The 14,424-nt window shown below is 38.9% G+C and overlaps 2 protein-coding genes across 3 annotated transcripts in view; one reads left to right on the forward strand and one right to left on the reverse strand.

Annotated features, from left to right (window-relative positions):
* The window catches only part of ppef1 (protein phosphatase, EF-hand calcium binding domain 1), a 31,521-nt gene extending 26,565 nt beyond the window's left edge, over nt 1–4,956 (reverse strand). For both annotated transcript variants that reach the window (XM_055017300.1, XM_055017037.1), the window contains exons 1-2: nt 4,650–4,956; nt 3,070–3,226 (exon numbers count right to left, since the gene is read on the reverse strand). In XM_055017300.1, coding sequence (XP_054873275.1) covers nt 3,070–3,124 — 55 coding nt within the window. In that variant the 5' untranslated portion in view covers nt 3,125–3,226; nt 4,650–4,956. The remainder of the gene's footprint in view (nt 1–3,069; nt 3,227–4,649) is intronic.
* A 3,207-nt stretch (nt 4,957–8,163) lies between these two features.
* rs1a (retinoschisin 1a) lies at nt 8,164–14,408 on the forward strand. The gene is made up of 6 exons (XM_035947302.2): nt 8,164–8,297; nt 8,666–8,691; nt 9,101–9,224; nt 11,229–11,370; nt 12,225–12,420; nt 13,085–14,408. The coding sequence occupies exons 1-6, from the start codon at nt 8,243–8,245 to the stop codon at nt 13,235–13,237; spliced, it is 696 nt and encodes a 231-aa protein (XP_035803195.1). The 5' UTR covers nt 8,164–8,242; the 3' UTR covers nt 13,238–14,408.
* Nucleotides 14,409–14,424: the final 16 nt, after the last annotated feature.

Raw genomic sequence — 14,424 nt, forward strand, 5'->3', positions numbered from 1 at the left:
TTTAAATCACTTCTGAAAACCCACTTTTATAGACGTGCTTTTATTTGAGCTTTACTTTTAGCTTTAATTAGTTTTATTTTTATTCTGTATTATGTCCTGTTTATTTCAGATGTTCTCTCTTGTTTTATTTTGCTCTTAGCTGCCTGTTTTTTTAGTGTGATGTCGTCTCTCTAAATCTTTAATTCTCTCTTTTTTTAAATTTTAATTTTAACCCTCAATCTTGTTCTTTAATTTTCAAACTGCGTAGTTCCCTTGTTTGAGTTGTGTGCTATTCTAGCTAATTATTCATTTAATTTATTGTCATTTTTACTATTTATTTTTAACTCAATAGCTCTCCAACCTCCTATACTGCTCCCATAACAACTACCACCTGAGGTCCAGTGATTTCATAACACTTTCCATCCCCAAGGTTTGCACTGTCTTTGGCTGGAATTCCTTTCGCTTTGCTGCAGCGATCGATTGGAATTCCCTCCAAAAATCTCTGAAACTGCCATCGCTTCCTTCACCTTACATGTTTAAACAGAAGCTGCAGCAGACCCTTGTTGACCACTGCACATGCTGAATGTTGTCATTGAATTTCTAGCATTAATTTAGGGTGTTTTTAATCTCTGTTTAAACACTTCTGTGTAATTTTTTGTATATGTACTTGTTTATGTGTTATCTTTCTTCCTGCTGGGGCTCTTTTGCCAGGTCATCATTGTAAATGAGAAATTGTTCTCAACTGATCCTACCTTGTAAAAAAAAGAATAATAATAAAAAAGTGACTGCTCTGATTTGTCTCCTATATCTTGTTTGATTGTCTCTGTGTTTACTTGTTTTAACTGTCAAAGGACTTTGTGAATGCTGTTTTTAAGGGTGCTATATAAATAAAATCATTGTTATTATTATTATCATTAAAGCTCAGGGTTTTCTCATTATTGATTGGCCTGTTGAGTCCTTTTTCAATTCATCAATTATGCACTGTCTTGGTGAATAAATAATGGAAGTACAGGGCAGTGGTGGTAAAGTATTCTACTAATCCCTGTGATAATACTCCACTGCAAGACAAAAAGCATTATCAGCAAAAATATATTTAAAGTATCAAATGTAATAGTACTTATTTTCCAATAAAATGGACCCTGTCAGTTTTGATGTTAATATTACTGCTGCACATGTTGCACTTAACTGCTGTGGATGTTTCAGGTTGATATTTTAAGCTGTTTTATACACTGCTGGAGAGTTTAATCTCCAGCAAAGCTTCGTCATCAGCTCTCACTGGATCAGTAGAGCAGTGAGGAGAGGTTTCGTGCAGCAACAACATCTATTTACACTCTACTCATTCCATGTCAAGGTCAAGATGGGACACACAGTGCTGCTTCCTAGTTGTAGGAAAAGACATTACAGTAAAAAAATCCAGACTTATTGTTGGTTGGAGGCTCAGTGTTGCAGTAACTGCTGCTTTTTGTGTTTACTTTTTTGTCCTCGTTGTGGTTTGTATGTTTGTTTTGTCAGGGCAACTAATGACTAGTGGATTTATTGAGTAACTGGATAATCCAGGGAGTGGATGTCCCTGGATTGGTGGCTGTGGTGGTTTTTATGTTTTCATCCTGGTAATTGGAATCTCGGGCTCCAGGAAATCCAAGAAAGTGGAAAAGACATGTGCCGACAGCGAACATTCTTACGGTCCAATATCATCCTGGACTCCATGTGTTTGACCCTCAGGTAGTCGCTTTAGGTCCTTCAAATCACAGACAAACAGACTGAAAAAGAGCTTCCACCCCAGAACCATAAGAGAACTGAACTCTGGCAAACACTCACACTAACTGTCTGGACCCAAGCGCCTACTATGGCACTGACAGGATTACTAATTCATTTTGCTGCAAAACAATAAAGGTGTATTCTATTCTAAGATCATCTTATGTTTGTGGCATTGCTGCCCTGTAGGAATCACACATCTGTAAAAAGTCATTTAAAAAAAAAATAAAAAATTATATGCTGATACTGATAAACCTGAAACAGACCAACAACAATAAATTCATGTGTATGAGTTGAGAACATTCTCCTGCTTCTCAATTTTTCATTTCATCACATTCAAGATCAGTATTCTTGCAGATACACGGCTTTCACTGGACAACGATGGGTACAAAAAGTAATTGAAAACTAGCTGAATATGTTAGAAAAGTGGAGTTGAGTAAAAAGCACAATATTTGTCTCTGAGATGTGATGGAGTAAAAATTGAAAGTTGCACAAAATGAAAAAACCTTCAAGTACCTCACATTGGTATTGAAGTTCAGTACTTGGGTTAATGTACTTAGATTCCATCACCACTACTAGATAGGGATCTACTTGTCCTACTATAAGCCCTAATGACTGAGTGCTCCTCAGCCTATAAAGTACTACAGGTAGTAAAGCACAAAATTAGGGATGTAATACCCTGAAACCTGCACCCTGAGCATTCTTTTGTACAGATTAGTGGTTTACAAAATGGGGAAAAAATTTGCAAAGCGCCCATCACAGTTTCTCCAAGATGACAAATTCAGGTGTGTTGTTCTGTCTCTAACTCCCAAAGATGTTAAGAATTTATAATTTAGTGTTTAATAATATAAATAAGAGAGAAAAAGGGGGTCTTTAGATTTGAAAAGCTGCGAATAGAAAATATTTTGGATCCTAAAATGCTCAATTAGCATTCAAATTGCGGATTTATTTAATCAGTTCAATTCCAGGTTAAAAAATGGCTTGAAATGTTGTATAAAAGCAAATCAAAGTCTGTGTAAGGAGGCAGAAAGACGTTTTACTACATGTTCTTCTCTTTTAATGGGTTTTGATAAAAGGCCTCATTCAAGTTGAAAATTTCTGAGCCTGCACTCCAATTAGCAACACTTCTGGACTCTTTGTGTTGAGCTCCAGGTGTACGAACACGCCAGCTCTAATCTGATGCCATTCTGTTTATTCACACCTTTTCTCAGGGGCAACAGGTGCTAATGTCAACATTTTCCAGCTGACAGGAAAGGAAAAACATGAGACCAAAAAAAATAACCGCTAACTGAAGAGGAACATTTTGTGCACCAAAGCAGACACACATCTTCCTACCTCTCTCCACTCTTTTCCCTTGTGTTTCCGTGGCAACAGAGGTGCCACATCCCATGATGCCCAGCAGAAAGGTCCAGGGGTCACATTAGTCACTTCTTCCCAACCTGGTAGCTGCAGGTCACATCTGGTTGGTCGCATGAGACTTCTGCAAGGACGCCTGGAAAGTTATCAGAGTAGGGATAGACTGATTATCAGCCTGGAAGATTATTGTGGCCGATATCTGGCCTTTTCAGATTATCGGTAACTGTATTTATATGGACTGATTATTGATTAATTAAAAGCTCTACTTCAGGTCTGATGCAGCCTCCTCTCTCTGTAGTTACTATATGCCCCCAGAAATTGCCACAAACCATGAAGTTAGCTTCTCTCACACTTGCTAAGGCTACGCTAATGGCTAGCAGGTAAATTAGAAGGAAGCCACAGACTCTGAAACAGAGTCTGGAAAACAATAATTATTAATGCTTGAAGATCTGGATCTTAGTGGACAATAAAAAGTGATCAAACAGAGAAAGATGAAGGACATAGAGGAGGACAGCAGGCGGAGCTGCAGGAGACAAACTGACCAATCTCAGTCGATCTTACATAAACAAATTAGAGCATCCTAATTTAATTACTTCTATTTCTATTGTACATATTCAGTTATAGTCATCCTAATTAATGCAGAAGTCTAGTTATGAATGACAGCTTTTCTGCCATCACATTCTGTCAAAATATTACATTTAATGAAATCAGCATCAGCCCTAAAGTAATCAGTCGATCCCTAAAGAGGAGCACCGTTGCTGCATGAGCCACAATACAAGAAATAACGATTGGTCTCAACAGCAAAATAATGCCTCACTTTGCATCAGTCTGTCTGAGTTATGAAAACATCTCATGAAATTACATTTAACCAACAAACTAAGGTAACTATCTTAGCTGGCTTGTTGAAATAGAGGAGATGAACAATAATGAAGTTTTCAAGCACATTTTAATGAGATACCTCAACTTGAATTTAGTTTTGAATTCAGCTAATAAAGAAATGTGCATTCAAAATACACAATGCATTCAGTTGATGCAATTACCAATATTATTATGTCAACATCAGAATAGTGTTTGCAACTTAAAAGCTAAATCAGCTAATTAATTTTTAAAAAATCTTGCAGGCATGCAATGCATTAAGATAAACAGATTCCTTAAATTACTTTTAAGAGTGCAGAGACCTTCTGACAAAAACATCTATGTTCATCTCTGCATTTGTAAAATCATGCAAATCCTGGAAACACTTGACTAGTTCATCCCTCCTGGAAAACCTGCCTTTTATTGGTTAAACCAGATGTTTTCAGCACACGTGAGTTTTCTGCAGGAAAAAGATTGAAATGAAACCAAATTCTTTGCATAAGTTGTTTTGTTGTTGTTGTTGTTTGGACTCAATCATTCACTTGAACATGATAATACGCGCTTATACTTACATACACCTCACAGCATATTCACCAATAAAGGAGCCAGAACAAATAAATGGAACTAGGAAATGGCTGCTGCAATCAGAATAAAGCACAGAACAAATCAAATTTAAAGGCTAACTGTTGCTTATTGTGCATCACCTTCTCGCTCTGCATCTTATTCCAGCGACGAGCTCGATTTTACGCGTCCAGTCAGTAGATCAGCTCCACTGGTTCCAACCTGAATCCGAGGGATCCGGAAATCATGAATGGAACGAGGAGCTCATCTGAGACACAAAGACTCGCATCGAAACTTCAAACATTTTCCCTAATTCAGTGACTTATAAGAGAGATTTCACTGATAATGAGGCGGTGGATCGTTCCTGGAGAAGCTGCTGCTGCTGCTGCTGCTGCTGCTGCTGGAGGCGCAGCGCTAAGTGGAGGCGGAGGAAGCATCAGGTGGATCCAAACCAAACCCAGAGAGGAGTGAGTGGGAGGAAGGCTGCTGTCCCCTCCTTATGTTGTCCCCCCTGAAAATGTTCCCACAGGTAAATGCCTTTGTGACCTACCCTAAAACATCTCGTTAAACTCGAGTATTTCTCTAATAGCGCCTTTTAGTTTGTGCCATATGTGTTTGGAGAGTCAGTATATAACTGAGGGACTTTTGAAGTCCATGGGATATATCTTGCACACATTTTTACTAAAAGTAAAAAAAAAAAAAAAGTTTTCATGTCTTTACAAATTCCAGAAATATTTATTATGTAAACAATCACTTATTAATAAAGTATCACTAAAATGTCAACTAAATAACCGTCCGAATTTATTATCAACCACCTTCTAATTAGCTAAACAATAATAAAATGAGCTTATTCAATTTTTTTTTTTTGATTGTGTTCTTGTTATGAAGTTGAGATAGTCGTGACAGATATTTGTTTTTGGCAATATATCAAGTTTTATATGAAAAATAACAAATTATATCAGTGTCCCAGAAATCACTTTCCACTAAGTTCCCCATTACAAAAACACCTCTCAAGGAAGTGTGTTAATTCCAGATCACATGACCTGCTCCACATGATGTCATTTCCTCCTGAAGAAAAGACTGGCCAGACTCCAAGGCTTTCTGAGTTATTTAATATAAAGTAGTCAACAGGTTTACTACAATATCTTTATAAATAACTACATATTACTCAGTTGTATATATATATATATAACATTTTATAAGAATCTTTCTCTAAAAATGCCATGTGGTGTTTGGTTGTAGGTGGCCATGATGATTTTAGACCTGAAAACAGCAAAAATGTCAACTATGATACCTGTCAACTATGTTACAAAAAGTCCTGCAGTGATATATTGACCCATAAGGTGTTTCATTTAAGCAAAATGTAGTTTTCTGGTTTAACCGACCATTTCAGTGGCTGCAAAAGGGTTTGTAAGATCAGTAGTCTCACACAGATGTCCAAATCTGGTTGCTGTTGTTTCAGGACAGCATTTCCATCCACATGGAAGCAGCCAAATGTTATTTTGAACGGTGTACCTTACTCACCCGACCGGTACCTTTTACTATTTCACTTGTAGAAGTCAGATGGTGGCAACTCAAAGCTTTCCTCTCCTTGCAAAAAAAAAAAAAAAAAAAAATGAGTTTTTGTGGACAGTGATGGAAGACTTTATGGTCTACAGTTTTGCCCCAGAATGTGACTTTAGCTCCTCATTTCCATGTGAGTCTGACTTTAAGGTACCCTTCTAGCTTTCAAATTCAGCATCCACTTGTGAGCAAAGTCCTCCAGTAGCCCAACAATAACGGACCAGAAAAGTCAACCAAAGCTGAGTATTAAGGGATTGGTTACCAGAATGTCTTTACAAGTGGGGGCAAATGTGTGCAGCTGAGCTTCGACTTTACCTTCAGTTTTGTGTTAACTTGTCAACTGACCTTTTTTTTTTTTTTGGCAGTTTTTGAATGTGAATTTGAAATGTGAGCAGATCAGACTGTTAAATTTGATGTGGAATTGAGAGCTTATCTTGTGCCTCAGTTTTGTTCCTGAAATACCAAAAAAATAGCATCCAGATCAAATGTTGTCCTCCTGAAGCTAGTAACTGCCAAAATTACTGAAACATTTTAAGGACAAAATAAAATCTCAGAAAATGCAACTAGAACATGGACTTTCTTCCAAAACAAAAACTTACCCCAACACACTGTTCTAAATCTTAACATCCCAACTTGAATGTGTAATTTTTCCAGGAACACTGTCGTTTTCCCATCAGCCAATTTATTGTTACAGGCAACCATCTACTAGTCTGGCATCTCACATTAAAACAAGTTAAAGATTAAAATGAACTCTTTAATAACATTAATTTAGTAAAATCATACAAGTTCAGTTTGTGAAGTCTGTCTCTTCATGCAGCTGCTTTCGTCCGGCTCTTCTGCTGTATGAATGTGACGGCAGCATCGATCTCCTGCATAGTGATGACTTTTAGCCGGTTGCTTTTGGACAGCCGAGAAGCCTCCGAGCCCACCAGCCTGAGCAGGACGGGTTTGGGAAAACTGAGCTGACTGGCCAAGAAGTCTGGATTCCTCATCCCAGGCACCTGCAGAAGAGATGGAAAATCAAAAAGGAGACACATTTAAAAAGACTCCTTATTCTGCAACCTGCACAGGCCAGATAAGATTCTTTTAATCTAATGACTAGACCTGCTTTAGTGGAGGTTCTGACCTCTTTATGAGCTCTGTAGATGAGAGTGGAGTAGCTTTGAATCTTTCTCTTCATCTGTGGAGGAATCCTACGCGCTGTTGGAGCAGGAGCCTTCATTTTGTTGAAAACGGTCAAAAATAAATCCACTCGTGGAACCGAAAGCAGCAGCTTGGCCACTAGCAGTGAGAGCAGGGTAGGAAAGAGTGTGGGGGGACTGAGGAGGATGTTTTAATGAACACAAATTGAAAACTGCTTTGCTTAATTAGGCTTAATTACGTTCACCCACCTGGCTTTAAAACCCTCAGTGTGAGTTCAGACGTCTTTAGCCTGAATAACTGCAGCAGGGAGGGAAGTGGAGTAAAAGCAGAGAACCACTGCAGGATCTTATTTTGATTTAAACATTGTCAATGATGGCATTTAGTGAATTTAATTCACATCTTCCATCATCTACAATATTGCAAAACTCATAAAACAGTTCAACAAAAAATATACACATGGTATTTTTTAATGTGAATACATATATATATATATATATATATATATATATATATATATATATATATATATATATATATATATATATATATATATATATATAGTTTTACCTTGTTACACCTTTTTTATTGGTTTCTTTTTTCTTTCCATAATTAATACAATAATGTAAATGGAAGATGCAGCAAATGTATGCAGCTGCAGACACATCCAAAGGCAGACTTTCTGCCCAATCATATGAGCCAACATAAATCACCATTAACCTTCACTCTCACTCCTCCGCACACACAAATGCAGACACACAACCCAGATCTGTCACTTAACCATGCCACCATTTGTTTTCTCCTGCAGCATTTTTGACTTTGACCTCTGCTCTCCTTTTTCCAGGGTGTGTGTTGATCCTCATGGTGCTGATGGTGGTGGGTGATCAGCTGTAGGAGGGGCTTTGTCAGATAAGGATGGCATTAGGTAAGGCCATTAGCATCCTGTGGATTATTGTAATCCAGCCTCTCTATCACTGCTGGCTTAGCTGCTCAGTCTGCAGTTGGTCTCGTCTGGTTTGGAGCAGGTTGGAAGATGGCTCTCAACGTGCGACGTTTCCTGCTGGCTCTGCTTCTTCTGGGAGCTAACGGTACAATTTCAGTCTTTACGGTCTGATCTGCTGTTAGGTTTAGGACCCACAACATGTGTTTGTAGATATTTTGCAAGCTTGGATTTAGTGAAAGTTATGTCCAATTGGACAATGTGTTGGAGATTCCTCTGACACTCTAATCTCAAATGTCAGACTAGTTTCTCTCAGTAACATCCATGTTTTTCTTGGTGACGTGCTTAATTCTGTATGTCTATGTTGTGTTTATTTACGTTTTCTTAATGTGGTTAAATTGACAGATTGATGCACAGATTTTATTTCCAGAATGGCCAACTATTGTATCCTAACAGTCTTTTTTTTCTCCTCTGTGCTTCGTTGGCTGTTTTCTTTCTGTCCATCTGGGTGGACAGTGTTCATCAGCATTCATGCTCAAGAGGTATGAAGAAACCTCAGCAACAAAACAAAATGACAGAGAAGGTTTAACTCTCAAGATTGGTAAATCAGAAGAATTTGCACAAATGCAGTTTTTCAGTCTTTTTGGTCAGCCACACTGGAGATATTTCATCTTGGAGTTTTGCAGCATCTCTCCAAATGACATTGGTCAATGATAAATTATATTCATTGACTGAAAAAACACTGGAAATCAGCTGTCATGAGATGTTAGAAGTTTCAGTCTCTTTGCTGCATCTTTGTCTTTGCAGTCATGCATGAAAATATTCTTTTTAAGTCTTGTTTTTTGCACACCAGCTATATTTGAAGATGAATGGTGTTCATGTTTGTGGTATTTCTGATCATACTACTCTGGATTGCATGTACTAAATGTTGTGTGTGTGTGTTTACATGAGGCTGGCGTGTCTGAAGCGTGGACCAGCAGGTCTTGCAAATGCGACTGCGAAGGAGAATCTCCAACAGAGTTTTCTGCCATCGGGTCTGGCTCTTCTATGGTGCAAGGAGTGGATTGCATGCCAGGTAAGAAACACCTCAAACACAGTGATCAATCTCAAACGGAATTTTTGATAATTGATAATCCATTTTTGGCTTCTTTAAGTGTAAGAAATAACAATGCACTTTCTAAATACCATGCGTTCACACTTAATTTCTAATAAGGCTGGTGTTGGACAAACTAATTAAGTGATTTTTGTTGATTATATTATCAAACTGCAACAATGGACTAAAATTAAAGAGAGACTGGACAAGTACACAAATGAAAATGATGCATGTTGGCCTGTTTTACTTGCAGAAAATCGACATACAGCACAGGATGTCTGCAACTAATGATTATTTCTTTATTGTTAGCAGAGTAATCCAAAGAAAGTCAAGGTGGAATCATGTGACAATGCAAAACTTCACTTCCTAGAAAAATGATTTAAAGTAATATTTAATCTTCAAAATATTTGATTGTTAAACTCCCATTGATTGACACAAATTGTTTAAGCGCTACAATGCGGTCGGATGGAGCATTTAAATGTGTGTGCATTTGTGTGTGTTATGGGAGTCTCTATACGTACATACACATGCATGAGTGCACTAGACTCCAGATTTGACGCCACAGGGAGACCATGCTCCACTGGACATCATCAGAGAAGGTGATGCAGATGGAGCCATGGATAGAAGCAGAGAGGACCTCCATTAAGACTGCACAATCCTGTTTATTTATTTTTTCAGTAACAGGAAATGTGGTCTGCATCTGGATTTTTTCCTGTCTTACCTGCCTATTTCCTTCATGAATGTTCAAAAATCCTCAGAAGATACAGTTTCCCAATGTCAACACCGGTCCATTCTTGACCTTGGAAACAACAGTCAGTAAGCCCAGATCTTCTGCAAAGAAACACCTTAACGAAAAGGTCTGATGGCAGCTTGACTGCATCTCAGATCTTCAGCTCAGATCTTGTGTCAAACTTGAAGCTAACAAGAGGACAGAAGCGACTCTGTTTGTGCCAATCGAGCCACAAATCACATGGCAACCGGTGATGGACGGGAGAGAGAAGTTCTGCAGATAATCATTATCTCTGAACATGATGCAGAGATTACGGGGCTCGTAATAGACTGAGCCGATCGCACAATCACAGAAACCAGTAATTACCCCCACATGAACCTGCTGATGATAAAAAATGAGCGAGAAAGACTTTCCTCTGCACTGCATCAGAGTTCCCGTTGCCTCAGTTCGCTGTGTCTCACCTCCTGGCTTGTGCTTTTAATTCAGCTATCTGAATGTGTTTTGTTTTTGTCAGGAAATACATTAGGGAGGACTACAGAGGCATCCGTATTGCTGTTATGTAAACACTTATCTCCTGACTCACACAGAAGCTTCTGCCGTAAGCGTCGTAATACTGGGATTAGACAGGATGCGACCCTGTGCCAGATAGGCTTAAGCCAGTAGTAAACAAAAGCGCAGCAGGCTACTCCAGTTTCTTTTCCATATGTCCACAACTGATGTTCTTCCCACTCATATACGGCCTCATCTCTCATTCATGTATTTATAGAACATGTTTACCCAGTCACCAGAGGAGCTGCTCTCATTTGTTTTTAATGGAAGGGAATAAAAACATGAGAGCAACACGGAGCTAAAGCTGTGGAGAGGAGAACATGGCCATCTGTCTGCCTGCCTCCCTAATGGACATCACTGATCTCTCACTGTGGAGAATTAAACTGCAGGCTTTTAGGATGGGATATGGGTCACACTGGGACTGCTAACGGCAGGGGCCTCGGGAGCGGGAGGGTGTGAGGACGGGAGTCAGCAGGGGTGAGGCGAGAGACCAAAAGGATAGAGGGATGGAGAGTTAAGAATCCAGAGAGGCTTAGCGATGATCATTTGACGTTCACATTTCAGTGGTTTGCTGCTCGGCCGTGTTTGCGTCTGTCAGGGTGACCTTAAAATCCTTGGAGGTTTTGAAGCGGAAACCAGTAATATTAACAGAAACAGAGATTTAAATTTAGACCTCTCCTTTTGCTTTGGCTCTGATCCCCTTGCAGAGTGTCTATACCACAAGCCTCTTGGCTTTGAGGCCGGATCTGTGAATCCAGACCAGATCACCTGCTCCAACCAGGACCAGTACACCGGCTGGTTTGCCTCGTGGACCCCCAGCAAGGCCCGGCTCAACAGCCAGGGCTTTGGGTAGGTCCAAGCCAACAGATACTCAACATTAAGTCACTTTATCCACACGATGTGAACAGACTTACATAAAAAGATGTATTTTGAATCTCTAATACTGAATGCTGAGGTTATCAAGACCTATTTGTTTTCATTTTAACTCACAAAATACTGCCTTTTCCACACATGGTTAACTGTTCTATCTCAGAGAAAGACCATTTTCTGAGCTCCTACCATCTGTGACAAACAGTATAAGAGGGATCATTATTTATGGTGCATGTGGTAAGGTTGACACACCAATATGCTCTTGCTTACAACATTAAATTATAAATAAGAAAAACTGCAGACAAAGAGGAGCTGCCCAGTACTGAACATTACAGAAGATTTTCTTCATTAGAATTCATAAAAACACTAAAGTGTTGGTCTGGGAATTTAACCAGTGTTCTTTATATTGTTTTCTATTAGTATTAAAAGAGTAAATAGTCCTTTTCAGTTTCTGTCTTTAGGCTAATACTCCAATTTAGTATAGATGGATGGATGGATGGATGGACGGATGGATGGATGGATGGATGGATGGATGGATGGATGGATGGATAGACGGATGGATGGATAGACGGATGGATAGACGGATGGATGGATAGATGGATGGATGGATAGATGGACGGTATTTTTTGAAAACTATTGGTTTAGCATCATTACTTAGAATATACTGGCACATATAAGGACATTTTTTTTTTAAAACAACAGTGTTTTTACATCTCCCAACAAGGAAAACAAGGGCATAAATAAACTATTTTTTGGTGGCTGAATTCTATTTAGCTGCCTCAGTTTCAGACTAAGTTTCGTGTTTCTATTGAATGTTTCTGTTCCTCTTTCAGCTGTGCCTGGCTGTCTAAGTTCCAGGACAACGCTCAGTGGCTGCAGATCGACCTGAGGGAGGTGATGGTGGTGTCGGGGATCCTCACTCAGGGCCGCTGTGATGCCGACGAGTGGCTCACCAAGTACAGCGTTCAGTACCGCTCGGATGAAAAGCTCAACTGGATCTATTACAAGGACCAGACTGGAAACAACAGGGTTGGTTGAGGCAACATCTCACACACCACAAGTCTCCTTTTTGACTAAATTGGCAACACGTTTCAGGTCTGCTGTTTAGAAACTTTATATTGTGACATTTTTTAGCAGATCTAGACTAAATGGACTGAATATGTAAAGCCCATATTTTACTTGAACCTACCTGTAACTGAATACTACCAGCTCTTTGCTCCTACTTTTCTTCTTCTACTTTTTTATTGAGGGATGTGAAGATAATTAGAGAGTATTATGTGACTTTTTTCTAATTTTCTATTTTTTTTTTTGATCTGTCCTTTTTTATAAGGTCTTCTTGAGAACACTCACTTTGCATTTCACTGCACATACTGAATGAGCAAGTGACAAAAACTCTTGTTCTTCTGCAATAACGAAAGAAAGATGTAAAAAATGAAAATATCGTAAAAGCAATCAGATCTATAATGTAGATATGATATGCTTTGGAACTGTAGTAACTTGCTTTTTCATTTTAAAAGATATATACGGTTTGGCCTCACAGTGAAACCCAAATTGGTGTTTTGTACGTTTCACTGAATAATTTTTTATTTTCATTTAGTTGGACTGACAATAGCAGCTTTAATATTTAAGCAGCATATCGTCAGTGCTCATATCTGTGTTGACTCCCTGACCTTGCCTTTCTGTGTTTCCTCAGGTGTTTTACGGCAACTCCGACCGCTCTTCATCCGTGCAGAACCTCCTGCGGCCGCCCATCGTTGCGCGCTACATCCGCATCCTCCCTCTGGGCTGGCACACACGCATCGCTCTGCGCATGGAGCTGCTGCTCTGCATGAAGAAATGCGCTTGATTCTATCTTCCTTGCTGTCCCCGAGGCCTTGTCCCCCCAAAAAACTACGACTAGAACCTACAGTGAAAGCCTCATCCTAACAGTGTGTGGTGTGTGAGTATAAATCCACAGATTTGGCCTCCTGAAACTACCGATCCGACTCTAAAATATTCAGCATGAAACCTTTTTTAAAACACAAACAAAACGGTTAAAATAGAGTTACACGGTCGCATTGGAATAGGTTTGTTTGATATGTACAGTGAGCTTTCATTCGCTCCACTCTGCATTGTCTGTGTCAAACCAGTCTCACACTGGGGGCTTTAATTCGGTGAGTTCTCAATAGAATGCTCCATTTGAAATGAAATGGCATAAATTCAAAGCAATAATTAGGCATGGAGAGGGAGAGCAGCGTTGCTATGGGGGTTAGATGTGCAGGTCTGAGGCGAGCTCTTCCAAAACAGTTGTGTTTCTCTGTGATGGATCCATAAAATCGTGTCTTCTTCTTCTGATATTTAAATGTAACAGGGAATTTACATTTCTCAGTAAGTTTCTCCCCCTTATCTACCTTTAAAGAATAAGTCTGGTGATATTTTACATGTTTAACACTGCCAAGAAATCCCATGAAAAGACAAAATCCAGCAATAAATTCATCCTCATAACAAGTATTGTTAGTGTGTCCAAAGTCTGATAGAGTTCTGTGCTTAGTTTTACTCTTTTTATTTGTTCAAAAACACATCAGTGAGACATAGTGTTGCTCTGGTTTCCAGGGGCACTGCAGTTTGTTCTGAATCATAAAAATACACAATTCTGCTGTAAATTCTCAAAGGTTCAGTGTGTAGAAAACATGTATTAATCCGCAGCTGAAAATAGTCCCTTACAGTAACTGTGTACAGCTGTAACATAAATTAATTTGTTACCCCATATTAAAAAAAGCAATAATGCTAAACTTTCTTTAAAAATGTCTGATCTCACTTTGTGTTTTTGATTTTTTTCAACCCTTTTTTTAAGTGCTATATTAAGATTGAGCAGATTCAGTGATATTCAGATGTTGTTTGGTATTGTGGTTAATTCCTGCTTTTTAAAATCATTTTCCCATGGTGCTTTGGGAACACATCGCAGAGCTCTACTCACTCTAAAGGTGTGTTTCTTATTGTATCTTTAAACCATTTCCTTGATTAAACGAATAAATGTGTCACGTCTGTTTTCAT

This window comes from Amphiprion ocellaris, chromosome 1 (assembly GCF_022539595.1).
Source record: "Amphiprion ocellaris isolate individual 3 ecotype Okinawa chromosome 1, ASM2253959v1, whole genome shotgun sequence".
Classification (NCBI taxonomy): domain Eukaryota; kingdom Metazoa; phylum Chordata; class Actinopteri; family Pomacentridae; genus Amphiprion; species Amphiprion ocellaris.

Bases quoted from the DNA above. Each gene is read 5' to 3' on its own strand.
- rs1a (XM_035947302.2), top strand. From the start codon at position 8,243: ATGGCTCTCAACGTGCGACGTTTCCTGCTGGCTCTGCTTCTTCTGGGA. The intron at 8,692-9,100 runs GTATGAAGAAAC...TGTTTACATGAG, and splicing joins TCAGCATTCATGCTCAAGAG to GCTGGCGTGTCTGAAGCGTG. The intron at 11,371-12,224 runs GTAGGTCCAAGC...TTCCTCTTTCAG, and splicing joins CTCAACAGCCAGGGCTTTGG to CTGTGCCTGGCTGTCTAAGT.